The sequence below is a fragment of the Pelophylax lessonae genome (assembly GCF_965119305.1).
Source record: "Pelophylax lessonae genome assembly, chromosome: 3".
Classification (NCBI taxonomy): Eukaryota; Metazoa; Chordata; class Amphibia; order Anura; family Ranidae; genus Pelophylax; species Pelophylax lessonae.
The window spans coordinates 438,097,900-438,118,842 of NC_138770.1; the positions used below are offsets into that span (position 1 = coordinate 438,097,900).

Sequence of the window (20,943 nt, forward strand, 5' to 3'; positions counted from 1 at the left end):
CCCCCGCAATGGAGGGGGGTTTACTGTGTATGTATATATATATATATATATATATATATATATATATTTATATATATATATATATGTATATAAATACACAGACGCACATGTGTTTGAGCTTTGGTTTGAGATGCACACCCAAATGCAATAGGCTGCGCACGCCTATGATGAACACACAACTCCATAACTGACCTATTATTCTAACGCTAAGTTGTTTGGACCTTTACATGGGGTAATTGTAATTTGCATAGGGTAATTTGTAATTTACTGGGAAGGTGGGTGTATATTTGTTGGGGGAGGGGGGCTATAATGCTGTAAATGAGAACTGTACCTTTTAATATACAGGTGCATCTTATAAAATTAGAATATCATGGAAAAGTTAATATATTTCAGTAATCCAATTAAAAAACTAAAAATCATATATTTTATGTAGATGCGTTACAGATTGATTTATTTCAAGCTTGGGGAATAAAAACATTGGGAACTAAAAACATAAAAGCACAATACACTTTAGGGGGGGGGGGGGACCTTTGGGGAAATCAAAAATGGAGAAAGATCTGGGAGTCTTAGTAGAGGATAGACTAGGCAATAGCATGCAGTGTCAAGCTGCAGCTGCCAAAGGCGGCAGAATATTAGCATTCATAAAGAAGGGGATGTATTCCAGAGATAAAACTATAATCCTACCACTTTATAAAACTCTGGTCCGACCGCATCTGGAGTATTCTGTCCAGTTCTGGTCACCAGTCCTCAGGAGGGGTGTGTTGGAGCTGGAGAGAGTCCAGAGAAGGGCAACTAAACTAATTAGGGGATTGGAGGACCTTAATTATGAAGAGATTTTAGAATCGCTTGATTTATTCACCCTAGAGAAGAGACGCCTGAGAGGGGACATGATAGCAATTTACAAATACCTCAATGGTGATCTCAGCATAGAAAAAAACTATTCAGTCGCAAGGATTGCATGACAATGTGAGGACATACAATGCGATTAGAGGAGAAGCGTTTTAACCTCAGGTGTTATGGAATTCCAGGTTTCTTTGATAGCGGCCTTCAGTATGTCTGCATTGTTGGGTCTGGTGTGTCTCATCTTCCTCTTGACAATACCCCACAGATGCTCTATGGGGTTTAGGTCAGACGAGTTTGCTGGCCAATCAAGCACAGTGATACCATGATCATTAAACCAGGTCAATTTACCAATAACAACTTGATAAAAAATAATGTTCTTTAGCAAGGAACATACAGTATCTCACAAAAGTGAGTAAACCCCTCGCATTTTTGTAAATAATTTATGTGTTTTCATGTGACAACACTGAAAAAATGACACTTCCCTACAATGTAAAGTAGTGAGTGTACAGCTTGTATAACAGTGTAGATTTGCTGTCCCCTCAAAATAACTCAACACACAGCCATTAATGTCTAAACCGCTGGCAACAAAAGGGAGTACACCCCTAAATTAAAATGTTCAAATTGGGCCCAAAGTGTCAAAGGGGATCATGCTCTGCTACAGTATGTCACAGTAAATGTTGGCATTCATGGTTCCCATTAATGAACTGTAGCTTCCCAGTGATGGCAGCACTCATGCAGCCCCAGACCATGACACTCCCACCACCATGCTTGACTGTAGGCAAGACACACTTGTCTTAGCACTCCTCGCCTTTTTGCTGCCACTAACGCTTGACACCATCTGAACCAAAAAAGTGTGTCTTGGTCTCATTAGACCACAGGACATGGTTCCAGTAATCCATGTCCTTAGTCTGCTTGTCTTCAGCAAACTGTTTGCTAGCTTTCTTGTGCATCATCCTTAGAAGGGGCTTCCTTCTGGGACAACAGCCATGCAGACCAATTTGATGCAGTGTGGGGCATATGGTCTGAGCACTGACAGGCTGCCGCCCCACCCCTTCTACGTCTGCAGCAATGCTGGCAACAATCATACGTCTATTTCCCAAAGACAACCTCTGGATATGATGCTGAGAACGTGCACTCAATCTCTTTGGTCGACCACGGCGAGGCCTGTTCTGAGTGGAACCTGTCCTTTTAAACCGCTGTATGGTCTTGGCCACCATGCTGCAGCTCAGTTTTAGGGTCTTGGCAATCTTCTTATAGCCCATGTAGAGCATCAATTCTTTTTTTCAGATCCTTAGATAGTTCTTTGCCATGAGGTGGCATGTTGAACTTCCAGTTACCAATATGAGAGAGTGAGAGTGATAACACCAGATTTAAAACACCTGCTCCCCATTCACACCTGAGACCTTGTAACACTAATGCGTCACATGACACCGGGGAGGGAAAATGTCTAATTGGGCCCAATTTTTACATTTTCACTTAGGGGTGTCACTTAGCATGTCGCCTCTGCAGTAAGAGCTGCCTGGTCCAATTTTTCAAAATTGTAGGTTTAGTTCCACATTAAATGAAACCCGGAGGGGGAGGAGCATACATGGCGCGTGTGTAGAGCTTGCTAGGGAACAGCAGCACCATCCCGCTATGTTACAGTGGATCTCCGTGCCCTAACCATCCTGTTTACCCCCCCTCCCCTTGTGCCCACTGAGGTCCCTCACCTGGGAAGGACTCTTGCCAGCCATTATGAGTGAGCGTAATGAGCAGAGGAGGAGTTGATCCACCTGATCCTGGTCAGATCCGACCCGCTCCGGCCTCCTTTCACCTGGCACTTGGCGCCTACGAGCTCCACGAACTTGTAGTTTGACCGGAGCAGACGCAAGGCGTATGAACGGAGCAGGAGCACACTGCATTGCCTGGCGGGCGGAGGAGAAGAAGGAGGAGTGCGCTCTGCTGAGGTCCAGAGGCAGCGGAGAAAGCCCTGGGGTCGTAAGAGAGCCAGAACAGGCAGGAAGCAACTAAGAGGGACACTAGGAAGTTGTCAGCCCCATATCGGACATCACAATTACAAGCAACAATAGTGGTGAGACCAACCCAATCTTTTCATACTTCTGTTTCTTGCTGCCCTTGTGATATTAAACTGCTGAACTTGCTTTTTTGTTATTAATATTAAGTGACTGCCTGGGATTCTGATTCCGATTTTGACCTTGTCAGATTGTATGACCTGTTTGAGGTCTTTAAATTCTTGGGGGGGATGGAAAATTAAATACTACACTATGAGAGGTAAACCAGCAAGAGTAGGTGCAACTGTAAAGTCGCCTAAAGTTAGCTCCAGCCCTGGAACAATTAAGAAATTCATGATACAAGAAGGCACCTCAGACAGACACTAGAGAAATTGCAAGGTACTCGCAAAAAACAAATGGAAGCAAGAGAAAACAGTGGGCAAAACAGGCCATCATTAAATCTGGATACCACAGTGCCATCAAGATCGGATCAAGAGCTAGAAGTGGATACGGGGCTAGACTGCAACGCAGAGCAGACAGCAAGTGATCAATTGCCCACAAAGGTTGAAATGCTGGCTATGCTCGCAGCACTAGAAAAATCCCTAAAAACAGAGCTGATAACAGTTCCGCATTAAGTCGTATTTAGAATCTTGCACATAGGAAAAACGAAAATATGGCAGCTTGTAGTCCATTCTTGGACTTAGGTCTTTTTAGGGAATAGACATTTTTTTTCTCTGTTCCTGCTATAGAACATAATTAGCATTTGAAATAAATGTGACTCCGTATTACATTAATACATTTGTCAAATTATTCATATACTTTTTGTAAAGCAGTGCTATCTTACCTGTTAGCATGTGAAGGATGAAAGTATTTTGTTATGAGTTCTTAAGGGCGACATTAATTACAAAGAAGAGCAACAGTCTAGAAACTCTGGTCATTTTCTTCATGAACATTGCTTTTTTTTTTTTTCCAGCCTTGTAGAATACGCTTGAACTTTAGTGTGGCCTTATGCAATTGTCCTTCTAAAAAAATGAATAGATACGTGTTGCAGAGAATGCAGAGAATGCAGATAACACATCCTTTTAAGGCTGGAGGAAAGTGTTTTTTCTTTTTATGAAACTTCTTTTATGGAATCTATCTCTGCAAAAGGAAGACATGAATTTTAATAGCCAAAGCAATCAGGGTAAGCAGCCTACAGGAATTTTTTTCTCTAACTCAGCTTTAGGTGCTTCTCTATTAACTCTTCTTTCTGATGTTTTTGAATTGAAATAAGCAGCGTTGTGTATTTTGTTATTAAAGTGAAAGTCATCCACATTAATATTTAATATTTATTTGCACGAGCACTTTGTTGTTTGGCACATGTTGAGCGCAATATACCTATTTTTTAAAAATTGTCACAGCACTTTAGCTTTTTGTTTGCAGTTTACAGGGGGGAAGAAATTCCCCAAAGAATTTAATTTCATTGTGTTTTTCACGTGGCTATTTAGCCCCATTATATATTTATTCCTTTTGCACAGTTTCTTTGGTTTTTCACCATTTTTTATATATTATCTGCACTAGTTTGTGTTGAAATTTGCAGCATTTTTGAGTTTATGAACAACCGCAATACTACTGATATATTTTCAGCAAAAAGTGCTGTCTCTAAGGATATGGAACAGAATGTAAAATCCCTCAAGAATGTACTTGAGAAAAAGATCCGGGTATGGTGGGATTTGGCCACCTTAGAGCAGTACTCTAAAATGAAAATGACTCCAAGAAGGTTACGTTGGGACCTGGGCCCCAATGATGGGTTGGTGGACCCAGATCTCAACAAAGAGTGGTTCAATTTTTTCAATCATAGTGAAGCCAGACTTATCAGCTTAATTATATCACGCAGAAAAGTTAAAATGGCAAAACTTGAAGAAAAAATAGGTGAACTAAAAACAGCCCTGGATCCCTATAAAGATGATGCGGAATTTAAAGAAAAAATCACCCAGACACAGAAATGTTTAGACAAGGTAGACAAGGACACTAGAAATAAAAAAGTATCAAAGAGATCAAGCATACTATAAAGAATCCAAAGTTTATAGATGGCAGGATCTACCAGATGGCCAGAATACTAACATCAATCCTAGCCTTGTCCAATCTCCAGCAGTTGGTGAAACAGGGATTGAAAGGTTCACCAACCCCAATTTCACGCCCATTGGAGGGACACCTAACTTTGATAATGACAGCACTCAAGGAAACCCAAATAATAGACAAACGAGATACCAACATCCCAATTATAACTCCCCTCAATATGGTGTACCAACCTATAATAGTTACTCCCCATTGGCATATTCCCCAAATTACCAACAGAATGAGGTTTTTCCGAGGAGGGGGTGAGGTGGCGCTCCGGGTCAAAGAGGGAGAGGCAGAGGCTCCAACCACCCCAATGGAGCACCACGTGGCCAGAGAGGGGGGAGGAGAGGTCGACCCTGGCAAAGGGGGGGGGGGCACCCCAATATTGGGGGAGACCTCAACATACATGGCCCCAAGAGAATTACTGGGAACGAGAGAACCCAGGGCAACAGTGGGTAAGGGATACCTATCCCCAATATCAGCAGGAGTTAACACCCCTACGAAAAGGTCCCCCACCAGGAAGACCAGAAAACAGAGGAGAGGATGCAGGGGTGGACGAAAGAAACAAAAGAAAAAGAGAATTCTAGGAGCAGGAGTTTTTAATTTGAGCGATGTCCAATTTTCCCCTGATGAACTAAAAAGATTAGAATTGGGCCTTAAGTTTGCCCCGGATAGAGGTATTGACAAATTTAATACCTTTATCGACATAGAAAAGTATATAAGAAAGCTAAAAATTAAAAAACACTTTCTAGAGAAACCCTTGAGTCAGAACCCTGTCAGTTCAGAATTTCAAAAAAAGTGGATTAAGAAACCGGTCTATTTTCAATCCACCAAAGGCTTCCAACCATTGCTTGGAAGTTTTCAAAAATATGGTGGAGGATGATGTGAAAAAAATTAAAACTAATAATCTTGTTAATAGGAATGTCATACAAAAAGGTTTAGAGGAACTGGAAAAAAGAAAGAACATAGTAATTAGAGGAGCCGATAAGGGCGGAGGAATAGTGGTTTTAAATAAAAACGATTATAAACAAGAACTTGATAGACTGGTAGGGGATGAAGTTACCTATAAGAAATTGAGAAGTAACCCCACCAGAGTCTTAAAATCAAAATTAGACAAATTGGTGAAAAAAAGCGAAAGAGGATGGTATCCTCACAAAAAAGAAGCACAATACCTTGTACCCAAAGCACCCAGGTTACCTATCATATATCAGCTGCCGAAAATCCACAAGAGCAAGACAAAGCCTCCTGGTAGACCAATCATTAGTGGAATTGGATCCATATTCTCCAGGATTGGAGAATATGTTGACCATTTCCATCAGCCGATAGTACCCGTGTACCCGTCCCACTTGAAGGACAGCAAACATTTAATCAACATCCTAGAGGAATTGGAAATACAACCTGACACTTTCCTAGTGACAATAGATGTGGAGTCGTTGTACACCAGCCTCAAACAATCGGATGTGATTGATACTACTATTGCTGCCTTGAATTTGAAAACTAACCTCAAACCCATACAGAAAAAGTTTATCTGTGACTCTCTTGGCCTGGCGATGGGCAACAATTATTTTTGTCACGATGGTTGTTGCTATAACCAGGTCAAGGGCGTGGCCATGGGTGCCAAATATGCACCGAGTGTTGCTAATATTCTCCTTGGCCAGTGGGAAGAGGAGGAAATATTTAAGAGACCAAACCCATCTTTGACCTTATACAAAAGTTTTATTGATGATCTGCTAGTGTTGTGGAATGGATCTGAGGATGACCTGAAGCAATTTCTGGCAGAGATTAATAACAACAAATATGGGTTGGTGTTCACGGCCACTTGGGATAAAGAGTCTGTAAATTTCCTTGATCTGACCTTGGTGAAAAAGGGTAACCATATTTCTACCAGAAGTTTTTTCAAGGATGCAGACAGGAATAGCTATATTCCCACAAAAAGCTGCCATCACCCCAAGTGGCTGGGCGCTATACCAAAGGGACAGTATATGCGCATTAGACGCAATTGTAAAAACGAGGTGGACTACTTGACTCAATCTAACCTTCTAACGTCCAGATTTGTGGAAAAAGGGTACAAACTTGAGGAAGTGCTAAAAACAAGAGAGGTAGTACGACCAATCCCTAGAAAAGACCTATTGAGAACGAAAGAAAAAGATAATAACAGCTAAGGAGAAATGGCCTTTCTAACAAATTTTAATAGAGATTACAAAAAGGTTGAAGCCATCATGAGAAAGCACTGGCCAATACTGAAAAAAGACAGAACCCTGAATAAGGTATTACCAGATAAACCGATATTTATTTATCGGAAGGCCCCCAACCTTAGACATAATCTAGCTCCTAATATACCGGATCCTCCAACAAATAAACAAACGTTCCTTGACCAAAATGGCTTTTTCCTCTGTGGGAGGTGCAATGCATGCAAAGTGACTAGGAAAAATCCTAGAAAAACAACAACGTTTCAATCTAAAGCTACAGGACAGCAATTTAATATTAAAAAATTCATCTCGTGTAGATCCACTCACGTTACCTATTAATAACCTGCCCATGCGGACTCCAGTATATAGGAAGGACTACCAGGCAATTGTCAGTCCGCATTAATGAGCATATTAAAAACGTGAGAAAGGGGTTCCCAAAACATAGTCTCTCCAATCACTTTCGCCTGTACCACAATAGGGACCCCACACTAATGTCCTTTTGTGGCATAGACAGAGTGATGAATCATTGGAGAGGAGGGAATATGACCCAGAAAATATCTATTAATGAGACCCAATGGATATACAAAATGAATACTTTGCACCCCTCAGGAATGAATATTGAAATAGACCTAAATTGTTTTATATCCAATTTTTAAATTTTAAATTTTAATCTTTGTGGGTAATTATTATCACCTTTGTTAGATTAGTAATATTGAATTTTAATTAGTTTTAATAAAGAATAGTTTTTAGTTTATAGTGAATTTTAATATAATATACCAACTTTGGATTCATATGTTCTGTTTTATAGCAAGGCATCCTGTTTTAAACTCCCGATATAATTTATATATTTATTTATTTATTTATAAATTAGCGATAACATTTTAGGCAAGTGTTCAATATAAGAGCGGTGAGCTCCATTAATGGAAACTGAGTGTGGCCGTGTTGCTGCGTTTTTCCTTTATTACACTTTATTGTCCCCATCGAGTTTCCGTAGTGGGAAGTCTTGTCTGACCAATTGAAAAAATGGGAGGCTTGAGGAAAGGTTGAGTTTAATTGGATGCCGAGCAATCAATACCTCGATATAAGCAAAGAGGAAAGATACGGTCACATGATCCCCTGTTGACGTCAGCACGGACTGACGAAACATGCGTCGGGAGCGTGAGACCGTAACTAAACCATCAATTACATCCATTAATCTTCCGGGTTGGAGGAGCGCTGGCGCCAAGCAGTGCTCAATGTCCCGCAATTGTGTTTATCTGACTGTACAAAGCGAAAATTCATGGAGTTGTAGTAAGTGCATTACTTTATTAAAAAGTCGAATGTCTTCAACATACTGCACCATGAGAGCCTTTTTTGCTTTTATACATGTCCGTATTGAGATCCTGATTTTGGTCTGAGAGCTGACCCTGGGACTAAGGGAATTTGGAGCTGAGGATCGTATAAATATTGGACCAATATGTCTATGTGACCCCCTATAATCTAGGGGTCATATACTTCTGGTAAGAAGTACCTTGCTTGAACACTGGGTGAAAGTGTGGAGGTGGAGGCTTTTTACACTGCTATCAAGTCTATGCTTTTATCATATTTATTGTCACTGCTTCATGGACTTTTATTGATATTTATTGTCACTGCTTTATGGACTTTTATTGATAATAAGCAATTATAGAGACTTTTTTACCCTATACATAACCTCACCACACTCATTTTAAAAAAAGTAAAAAATGACCCCCTTTTTCCAGTACCGATCTCTTCCAAGGCCCATGTCCCCCACAGTGCAGACCTCCCCTAACATTACTAAATTCCCTTTCCAGCCTGCCCCCCAGTACAGACCTTCTGAGTACAGGCTCAACCCCCCTCCCCCCCCCAGAACCACCTTTTTAGTAGAGACTGACCCCCCCCCAATCAAAGACCCTTTAGTGTATACCAACCCCCAAACCCCCGCCCCCCCCCCCGAACAAAGCCTTCAGTACAGATGGACCACTTCCCTAGCACAGACCCCTCAGTACAGATGGATACCCCCGCCAGCACAGACTCCCCAGTACAAAAACTCCTTCCCCAAGTGCAGACCCTCCAGTACAGAAATATACCTGATCCTCAGGACCCAGTCCCCCTCAGTACCAGTGGAAATTTTGTCAACTAACTTAACACTAATTTAGTCGACTAAAATACAAATAAAACAATTCAGATGACTGAAATATGACTAAGACAGACTCCCATCTTTAGCCCAAAACCATTGACAGTTCTGAGTGAGGGTAAGTCCTCCCTTTGGCTCTGTCATATAACTGGAGCTGAGGCGGAAGTTCCCCTTGGCTCTGAACTGCCACTGTCAGAGGAGCAGCTGGTGCCGACTCTTTGGGGGTGCTGTGGACATCCAACATTTGGTTTTGTAAAAAAACATTTCAGCTGGCCACAGTACCTACAGAGAGTTGGCAGCTGGTGCAGACTGCACTCCCCACACCCCCTTAAGTACACCAGTGTGTCACTTAGCACCTTGCCACACCTAGTCCTGCCCACTGCTTTATGGATGGACAGCTCTGCCTCTGTTGCTGAAAAGTGTCTGGGAAGGGGATCCAGTCATACGGGAGCCTTTGGTTGTACTTTGAAATTCACTGAGGAGCTCATAGGTATTACGGAGTGCCCATACCCACTGATAAAGGTCTCAAAGCTCCAAGGTTTATTCTTCTGTAATTATAATTTACTGAGTAACTTTTGTTAAAATACACATTACAATACACTAAATTAAGCTCACAGACTGACAGACTTGAATATTCCACAAAACTTCACACATTATCTAATGACAGCTTGACCATAGCTTGCAGTAATTGCATTGGTGTGGTTTACCTAAATAACTGTAATTACCTGTTGAGACGGCATAAACAGCCTAGAATGCTTTTACTGATAGAATTTACAAGAAGTAACATAGAGGTCTAATAAAAATACATTCTGCATACATTTTCTTTTACTTGCTTTACTACCTACATGGCCAACATTTATGCATCCAGTTATAGAGGTTACAATTACTACTTTTTGTTTAAAGCGGGTTTAAACACAATATTTTAAAATTAAAATAATAAACATGTTATACTCACCTGCTCTGTACTACACAGTATTAATACTGTATTAATTACTGTACTACACAGTAGTAATACTACTGTATTACACAGAGCAACCCTGAACCCCCTTGTTTGGGGTCCTCTGCTGGCTCTGTGTCCCAATAGCAAGCACTTGCTATGGGGGCAGACATGTGGGTTCGATCCCCAAGCAGGCTGTGTGCGTCCATTGACATATACAGAGCGGCTCTGCCCCACCTCAACAACAACGGGATTTGACTACTTGACAGACAGCAGCAAGGGGGATCACGTTGAGAGGAAAGAAGACAGGCAGATGAGCACAGGCTGGATCGATACAGGACACAGGTAAGTATTTGGAGTATTAAAGGGTACAGCAAGTGGCATCATTTTTTTTTACCTTTTTAGCCTAGGTTCACACTATTGTGGGTGTTTGCGGTTATTGGTTGCTTGTTTAAAAACACGAGGGGCTGCCATTCATTCCTAATGGCACCTCCACGCATCTATAAACACAGCACATTTGCGTGTGCGTGGGAACGCCCGGGAAATTCCATGGTGCGATTTCCCTGCCATCGTTTCTCTGTTTGGTTCAGGAACCGTTTTCCCACATAAAACGCCTCCCACCCCTCTTATACTTACATGAGCCCTAATTTGTGCCTATCCGCAGCGGCTCTCTCCCTTCTCTTCTGTTCTCGCAGTCTTTGCTCTCAATCAAACCCAGGGAGTAGGGGGGGGGGGGTTAAGCCCCGCTATCTGTTTCTATAGACACAGGCAGCGGGGCTCAGGAGCAAGCCTGCATGAGTTCCCCCAAAGGATGCGGCTTCCTAGGGGGAACTCACCAGAGAGGGGGAGCCGGAAATGCCAGCGAGAGGCCGAGAAGAGGAGGCTCGAGGCTGCTCTGTGCAATGAATTAAGCAGGTAAGTATATACCTAATAGTTTAAAATAAAATATTAGCATTTACAATCACTGTAGGTGTAGCAACACTTTTTTTTGTAGTTTTGGATAGAGTAGGTACGTGCTAAACCCTACACAAAGTGAGGGCTCTAAAATGTAAGATTTCCCATTACTTTGTAGGTGACGATAATCACCAGTAGGGATGGGATCAGGTTCGTTCCGATCCTAGTCTGTGTTCACGTGGGCGAGCCTGCCAGGAAGTTGTCACCAATGCTGTCCAATCATCAGCAAAAGAGGCAATCCCTTTACCTGCACATATATAAAGGATGTGTATGCATGCGGCTACGGGGTAGGGAACATTCTGGCATTCTGGCTCTTCGAAAATAAAATGTTTTTCCTTTACAATTACTTTAGAAAACTATAGCCCAGGGATCCTCAAACTACAGCCCTCCAGCTGTTGCGGAACTACACATCCCATGAGGCATTGTAAAACTGACATTCACATTCATGACTAGGCATGATGGGAAATGTAGTTCCTGAACAACTAAAGGGCCATAGTTTGAAGACCCCTGCAATAGCCCTTAAAAAACTTTGCATATCTTTTGATGAAGTTTCCTTGCACAGAACGCTGTAAACTGAAAGGGTCTAAATGTTTGTGATTCTTTACTTAATCTTGTAATAAGCTTTTCAAATATCTCCAGCAATGCCTTGTACCTAGGCAAGCTTTTTCAGCTGGCAGTACCTGTTGTCAAGCAAGAAAGGGAGTCCTTTGGTTTGTAAGCTCTCAGTAATTCATAATAGGTGCTTGTAGCAGAACTTTGCCCTTCTACTCTGCCCTATTCATGTTTAGAGGCCAATGTACTCCAGGAGAAAACTGGCTGGTCTAAGAGAAGTGTTATATGCTGTCTGTGAATGTCATCAGATCTTTCCTTATACAGTACATTGCAGAGGCGTAACTAGAACCTTCAGGGCCCCGGTGCAAGAAACCATGAGGGGCCCGACGCACCCCTGACCGGGGCCCTTCCCTTCAAGCCTTGGGCTCTTCCCACTGATCCTGGGGCCCTTTACTCTCATTGCAGGGCCCTTTTATTACAGTCCTGCAGCGGGACCCTTTCACAAGTTTTGCAGTGGGACCTCTTCCTGCCATCTTGGGGCCTCCCCACTGTGGTGGAATGCCAGGGCCCAGTTGCAACTGTGACCTTTGCGATCCTGGAAGTTCACCCACTGGTGTCAGTAGTTTTTATTTTTTGGTATTATTTTTTATCATTTTATTTTTTTTTTCTACAATGTCACTGACTATGACTCTGTTCATTCAGAAAAGGAAGGAGCTGGTAAATTACATATTTACCAACCCCTTCCTGGTTCTCTATTGTGATACATCCCCTGCAGCAGCCGGCAGGAGAGGGAAGGGAGCGCAGTGTGGTGCTGACCAGGGGAGCACACAGGGGCCCAGAGACAGCAGAACACAAGTAAACTGGATAGGAGGGGTGGCGGGGGCAGCATACAGAGGAACCAATCTCCTCCATTTTCCTCCTGCAGCTACAGGAGGAAAAAGAGGACAGTGATTTCTCTACATGCTGCCCTCGCCACCCCTCCTATCCATGTGTGCAGGGGAGCTGCACAGGCCCCCTGGAGCATGGGGCCCGGTTGCAATTGCAACCCCTGTAGTTTCGCCCCTAGTACATTGTATGTGTATATAGGAGATTTTTTTTTATTCTTTGTAGTGCTGTTTATCAGATAGAAGGGGTTTTCTGTAAGTTACATTATATGTATAATCAGTACTTACTCAGTCACAGGCTGTTTAAGTGTTTTTTTTTGTGCAATAATGTTTTACAATTCATTCATGTCAAAATTACATAATGCATAAAAAAGTTTTCATGGTTCTACATGGAAAGTGAAATTGCGTTTTACATTTTCCTCCGTGTCCTTTATGAGCTGACTGGTAATAGACTACATCTTCATATTTCTCTTTTAGGTTTACAGTGTGGACTGGAGTCAGACAAGAGGAGAGCAGTTCCTGGTGTCAGGGTCTTGGGATCATACTGCTAAGCTAGTAAGTTCCTGGTGTCAGGGTCTTGGGATCATACTGGTAAACTAGTAAGTTCCTGGTGTCAGGGTCTTGTGATCATACTGCTAAACCAGTAAGTTCATGGTGTCAGGGTCCTGGGACCATACTGCTAAACTAGTAAGTTCCTGGTGTCAGGGTCTTGTGATCATACTGCTAAACTAGTAAGTTCATGGTGTCAGGGTCCTGGGATCATACTGCTAAACTAGTAAGTTCCTGGGATCAGGGTCTTGGGATCATACTGCTAAACTAGTATGTTCATGGTGTCAGGGTCTTGTGATCATACTGCTAAACTAGTAAGTTCCTGGTGTCAGGGTCTTGTGATCATACTGCTAAACTAGTAAGTTCCTGGTGTCAGGGTCCTGGGATCATACTGCTAAACTAGTAAGTTCCTGGTGTCAGGGTCTTGGGATCATACTGCTAAACTAGTATGTTCATGGTGTCAGGGTCCTGGGATCATACTGCTAAACTAGTAAGTTCCTGGTGTCAGGGTCTTGTGATCATACTGCTAAACTGGTGAGTTCCTGGTGTCAGGGTCTTGTGATCGTAATGCTAAACTAGTAAGTTCCTGGTGTTAGGGTCTTGTGATCATACTGCTAAACTAGTAAGTTCCTGGTGTCAGGGTCTTGTGATCGTAATGCTAAACTAGTAAGTTCCTGGTGTTAGGGTCTTGGGATCATACTGCTAAACTAGTAAGTTCCTGGTGTCAGGCTCTTGTGATCATACTGCTAAACTAGTAAGTTCCTGGTGTCAGGGTCTTGTGATCATACTGCTAAACTGGTGAGTTCCTGGTGTCGGGGTCTTGTGATCGTAATGCTAAACTAGTAAGTTCCTGGTGTTAGGGTCTTGTGATCATACTGCTAAACTAGTAAGTTCCTGGTGTCAGGGTCTTGTGATCGTAATGCTAAACTAGTAAGTTCCTGGTGTTAGGGTCTTGGGATCATACTGCTAAACTAGTAAGTTCCTGGTGTCAGGCTCTTGTGATCATACTGCTAAACTAGTAAGTTCCTGGTGTCAGGGTCTTGTGATCATACTGCTAAAATAGTAAGTTCCTGGTGTCAGGGTCTTGGGATCATACTGCTAAACTAGTAAGTTCCTGGTGTCAGGGTCTTGGGATCATACTGCTAAACTAGTAAGTTCTTGGTGTCAGGGTATGTGATCATACTGCTAAACTAGTAAGTTCCTGGTGTCAGGGTCTTGTGATCATACTGCTAAACTAGTAAGTTCCTGGTGTCAGGGTCTTGTGATCATACTGTTAAATTAGTAAGTTCCTGGTGTCAGGGTCTTGTGATCATACTGCTAAACTAGTAAGTTCCTGGTATCAGGGTCTTGGGATCATACTGCTAAACTAGTAAGTTCCTGGTGTCAGGGTCTTGGGATCATACTGCTAAACTAGTAAGTTCTTGGTGTCAGGGTCTTGGGATCATACTGCTAAACTAGTAAGTTCCTGGTGTCAGGGTATGTGATCATACTGCTAAACTAGTAAGTATAACAAAATAGCACCTAATTTGTCTTCTGGACACAGCAGAGACACTGACATTGTCTGCTGATTTCTCTGTGACAGTGGTGACATATGTTGCTGTAGTGTAGCCCCAGCCAAAAGTTTCAGGGCTTCTCTATATTGGCAGTAACTTAGCTGCACTTTTGCATAACCAAGACTTAACACCGCTAAGCCTTGACTGATTTTGGAGGCTATAAAAATAAGTGACAGTTTAATAAGTTTGTTTTTGACCTTGCAGATTCCTGTGACATATAGCAGTATAAATTAAAGTTGAAATAAACCCACTGATTTAATTGTTTCCCAAAACAGCCAAAAAAGGAGCTCCAGTCTGGGCAAAAAATAAAAAAATGAGTCCGCTATACTCTAAAGGTGAAACGGTACTCCCACGCTATCACTGTATGATGGTACGTGTAACCAATGTGAAATAATATAAAACAGTGGCGCTGCACTGTCAAATGCCAACAGGTGTGTGATATAAAGTGTGCAAAGAACAAATGTTAAATTGCATGTGCTAAAAATACATGTCAGTGACTACTACAGACACTAAATATAAACAATTGATGTAACAAATACAATGTATACACAGATACAAAGGTGAGCTGTAGCAAATAAAATGTACCCGTGTTTCCCTGAAAATAAGCCCGGGTCTTATATTAATTTTGGCACCAAAAGACACAGTAGGGCTTATTTTCGGGATAGGTCTTACTTTCATGTGCTGTCCCTCTTTTCCCTCTCTGCGTGCCAAGAATCCTATGTGAACCTAGTTTAGTGTATATAAAATCCTAGGATGGGCTTTATTAGTGTTTTATATATGTCCAGTGTGTGTTTTTGTAATACAATTGTGTGAAATACCTTCATTACTGCTCTGTGCTCAGCTACAGTAATCTCCCACTCTCTCCTGTCTTTCTTCTCTCATACCGTGGCTGTCAGACTCAGAGGTCGATATCAGCCCCTCCCCTCTGCAGTTTACACAGAAGCACAGGTTAGATTAGATTACAATAGTGTGAAATACCTTCTTCATTGCCGCTCCGGGCTCAGCTGATCTGCCGCCCTCTTCTCCCCAGCTGACAGCTGGGGGTCACGGAAGTGCTGATGTAAAGGTATTTCCCACAATTCTAATCGAACACCCTGCGCTTCTGTGTTACACTGCAGAGGGTTGGGGCTGCGATCCCCCTCTGACAGGACAGCTAAGGTATGAGAGGAGACAGAATCAGCTGAGAGCAGAGCGGCGATGCAAGGAATGTATTTCACAGTATTATATTACAAAAACACACATTGGACATTATTTAAAACACTAATAAAGTGCATCCTAGGATTTTTCATACACTAAACTAGGGCTTATTTTCAGGGTAGGGCTTATATTGCAGCCCTCTCCAAAAATAACACTAGGTCTTACTTTCAGGGAAACACGGTAGAAAATAAAAATACAAGTGAAAAGGTGGCTTTTAAAAATACAAGTAAAAAGGCTGCTATAATATATCAATCATCAAAGTGAGTCAATAAAAACATGGAAGAAATAAAGAACATCCAATGCTCATCCAAATGGTGCATGTAAATCCCTTCACCCATAGTAGAAAGTGACTGGTGTCTAAAAGATCCAAAACGGTGACACCTCTATGTGTACTGGCCTCTCACCTTACAACTGTAAGGTTAAAGCATAAATGGATAACTTTCACTTTAAATTCTTCTCACTGGTTCCCGGGGTACTCCTGTTGTAAACCCAGCTGATGGTAAACTGTGATAAGGGGATGGGTATCCCATCTGGAATGATTTGACGGGCTCTCCAAATGTATCCTCTCTAGGGTAATAAGTAAAAAAGAAGAAAAGCTCCCAATAGTGTAAAACTATTTCACAATTTATTGGAATCAAAAAGTCAGCTATACTGTAGCTGCTGACTTTAAACCACTTGCTTACTGGGCCCTTATACCCCCTTCTGGCCCAGGCCAATGTTCAGCTTTCAGCACTGTCCTTTGAATGGCAATTGCTCTGTCATGCAACACTGTATCCAAACAAAATTTTTATAATTTTTCACACAAACAGAGCTTTCTTTTGGTGGTATTTAATGACCAACAAAAACAAAATTGCGCTGATGAGGCTGCACTGATGGGCACTAATAGGCACTGATGAGGCAGCACTGATAGGTGGCACTAATGGACACTGATAAAGCTGCACTGGTGAGCACTGATGAGGCTGCACTGATGGATGGCACTGATGGGCTATGATAGGCGGCAATTAGAGGTGGCACTGGTAGGCGGCACTGATTGGTAACACTGATGATGAGGCACTGAAAATGTTATCACGCATGCATGATAATGGAGGGACGTACGGTCACCGTCCTCCCGCCGCGTCATCCACCTCCTGCGCCGCAAGGGCATTGGCCGGAAGAAGCAAGGTAAGGGGACAGGAAACAACACCATCACGTCCCGCCACAAGCATGAACCAGGGCTCCCCAATGGAGGACATACGCACGCTACTCTATAACATCCTTTTCCAAAAATGCAGGGAAAAACAGGCTCCTTGATATCCTCCCATTCAGACAGCATAGGCACGCCATCTTGTGGCCAAAAGACAAATAGCAATCACAATCACCAATATGTAAAATCCAAATGACAACAAGCAAATGCTGCTGTGATCATTTACCGCAAAAAGTACAAAAAATACACAGTAAACTATATCACAGTTAGTGAATGACAGACACTGGCTATTATTGAATACTAGATTATCATAAAGATGGCAAACACCAAAGTATAGGCACCATGATAAATATTTTTAAATTAGAGGCGACACATTTCCCTATATAAGTACTGAGACGTACTTGAACATCAAAAAACCATATATGTCCCAATCATTAAATTAAATTCCTGCAAGTGAGACCCCCCCCAGAGGGCAGGCTTACACATTCCATATCAGACACCAAGAAAAGGGGTAGGACATCCCCTCCAGGACAAGTCACCCAAGTTGAAAACAACCCCCCCCCCCCGTGTCCAAGGCCCCATATACAGTACCATAGTTTTTTCATGTCTTTATGTTTTGGGATGTGGTGTTGACTGGGTTGGTGAAGCCATTGCTTTATGGATGAATAAACATTTTTTGAAAATATTATGAATGCATAAATTTTTGCAGATAAATTTGCATTTTTTTTTCCCTTTAATTTATTGACACACATAGCTTCTGGTATTCTTAACCATTGGGTTATACTGCCCCCTCCCAGGGGGTATACTCCATCTCTCTGCTAGAGACACTCAGTTTTTTTTTCTGCCTAGTCAGGACCTAGTTCCTTGCTGGAATCTTTGATCCTGGCAAAATCTTTTTTAGATAAAACATTTTTTCCTTCTGGATTTTTCCTATGAGATCTGCAATCAACTGCCGGACTGGGCAGCGTGCTGGATAACCTAGATGCAGTGATCATCTCAGTCTGGCCAGTGAGCGCGCACAGGCCTCAGCTCTGCGTTATGTCGGCCCATCACATAGCCCCACTAGACGGGGGCTGGCCCTGCGAGTTAAACGTCTTGCGAGGTTGCATACGACCTGACTTCGGCCTGAGCCGCAGCATTCCTTCTGGTTGCCAGCCCCCCATTTCGATGAAGAGGAGGATCTGTCTGAAGCATTACCCGCCTGGTATGGTAATTAGCCGCCCCCCTCTTCCCCTAGAGGGTTTTGAGGTGGACGCGGGCCCTTCCATAGGAGGGTCGGACCCCTGGGTTCTCCTCCTTCCTGGCACCCCCCCTCACCTGTCTCCCCCATCCTACCCCCCCTCCACTATTGCGGGGGTTTGTATGGGTGGTCTGGACAGCCCCTGGAGCCCCCATCCTGCCTTGTGCCTGTCCTGTGGCTAGGGATACCTCCTCGGTCTCCGAGAGCCTCGTAGTGCCACAAGGGGCAGCCATTTTCTTGTAGCCCATAGGCTACAATGCACGGTGGCTTTTTTGCTGTGGTTTGCTATTGAAAACAGCGGTGGCCATGAGAGTGGAGTCCGAGGGCGGCATTTTCGGCAATGGGAGCACCTCCTCATCCCCTAGTGCAGACTCTTGGATACTTTTCACTTCCTGATCGCATACATGCAGTGCAGATTCTCCTGGTCACTAGCTGTGCTTATTTCTGCAGGTGGTGAGTTTGGGGAGATCCTCTCCCTCTCTGCTGAGGGTCGATTGGTGCTTGTAGCTGGCAACTGGGTGGTGCTGCCAGCGTGGTGGGGGTGTCCCTTAGCAGTGTTTTTACACTTACTCTGTGGGTCCCCCTGGTGGCTAATGGAGTCTTTGGAGCACATCTCCTCACCCGATCCCCTCTCTGAGGCTGCGGGGCCCTCCGGGTCCCGACCATCCATCCATGCACTAACGGCGGTCCTGGAGTCCCTTGTGTCCCGGGTGGAGGTGGCTTTCAGGCGACAGGCTAGCAAAAAGTGCCCCCACCTTCCCCTGTCTCATCAGGTCCTGAATCTGATTTGGCCGCCGCTGATGTGGGTCACCCTAATGGGTCTGCAACCACGCGTCCTGAATACTCAGATAGTGAGGATGATTTCTCCACGTCTATTACCCGTGCACAAAAAGGCGCTGGTAGACACACTAAATGTATTTGTGCATGATCCTCTAAAAATGAGGGACGCACCTGCTACTGCGATAGGGGAGCAGGTTCCCTTGCCACTTACAAACCACCCAGAGCAGCAAAAGGTGTTCCTTCCCCGCCTATTTTGACAGAATTGTCACGAAAGTGTGAGGGCGACGAATCGTCCCCTTGGGGTCCCTAAACGGTTTGCTAAGCAATACCCCTATGAAGAGTCCCTTTTAAAAAGTGGTCTGTTCCACTGGTGGTGGACCCTCCGGTTTCCAGGTTAAACAAAGCAACCATAATTCTGGTTAAAGAGTCTCCGGCATTTAAGGACCCGGCTGACAAAAAATACGGAGGCTGTGGCCCGCAAATATGTTCACCCTGGCTGGCTCGGCATTGAGGTCGGTGTTCACCATTGCCCTGGTGTCGCAAACTCTGACCGAGTGGGCTAAGCTTTTGCGCCGTGACCTGGAGGTAGAACAGCTCCCACCTGCCTCTGCTAAGCTGACGGACAAGCTAGTCCAGGGGCTGCAGTTTGAATGCGGCTTCCCTACTTGCTGGGCTCTCTGTTTCGGCAGTGATCCTTGGCTAAAATGCTGGTCTGTGGACCAGACTTCTAAAAAAAAAAGCCCTGGCTGTTCTACCTTTTCAAGGAGATAGCCTGTTTGGATCTACCCTGGATGACCTCATTAAAGGTCTCACAGGGGGGAAGAGTACCTTTCTTCCACAGGCTACTAAGGGCAAGGACCCTCGTCGCAGACGTGGGCCCTTCTTTTCAGGTCATAAGAAGTTTTTTTGTCCCTCAGGATCGACTGACAAGGGATCTAAGCCTTTCGGGGCCTCTGATGGATCCAAGTGAACTTGGTCTGGCAAGTCGAGGGCAGGCTTTTCCAGACCTGCAGACAAGGCGCCTTCAGCATGAAGGTGTGCCCTCACCCGTATCTGGGGTGGGGTTGAAGTCTTCACTGTTTCTCTGACCCGGGGACTTCCCTGGTACATGACAAGTCGAGTTTGGTGGTCGCCCTCCGAAAAGGTTCTTTCCTTCCAATGTGCAACTGTCCCCAATCCGCTTACAGGCCCTCTTTGGGGCGGTGCAAGATGGCGGTGCAAGACCTTTGGCTTCAAGGAGTGATTGTCCTGGTTCCGATTGCGGAACGTTTTCAGGGGTTTTTACTCAACCTGTTTACAGTCCCCAGGAAGGAGGACAACGTGTGTCCAATCCTGGACCTCAAGGTGCTGAACTGCTTTGTGCGGTTGCAGAAGTTTAGGATGGAGTCATTCGCAAAGTGGTGGCTTCCCTTTATCCGGGGGATTTTCTTGCCTCCATAGACATCAAAGATTCCTACCTTCATGTTCCAGTGTGTGTCGGTCACCAACGCTTCCCCTGCTTTGCAGTGGGAGAGGAACATTATCAGTTTGGAGCGTTACCATTTGGTCTCGCCTCCACTCCCCGGGTCTTCACTACAGTGTTAACCTCGGTACTGGCATTGTTACGCCAGTGGGGGATCACAGTCCTGGGCTATTTATACGATCTTCTTCTGCGAGCAGAATATTCTGCTGCATTGGCGGAAAACCTGGAGATCACCATACGAACTCTAAAGGAGTTCGGCTGGATTCTGAATCTTCGGTAGTCAGCCTTGTCCCTTTTTACGAAACTAGACTATCTGGGGCTGATTCTGGATTCGGCCTTAGTCAGGGTATTTCTTCCTCTGGACAAACTTCAGACACTGCAGGTTGCAGTTTGTC

At 43.8% G+C, this 20,943-nt stretch overlaps 1 protein-coding gene across 1 annotated transcript in view; it reads left to right on the forward strand.

Annotated features, from left to right (window-relative positions):
• PEX7 (peroxisomal biogenesis factor 7) overlaps positions 1 to 20,943 on the forward strand; it is a 387,996-nt gene that overhangs the window by 41,051 nt on the left and 326,002 nt on the right. The window contains exon 4 of the mRNA XM_082250007.1: positions 13,062 to 13,139. Coding sequence (XP_082106133.1) covers positions 13,062 to 13,139 — 78 coding nt within the window. The remainder of the gene's footprint in view (positions 1 to 13,061; positions 13,140 to 20,943) is intronic.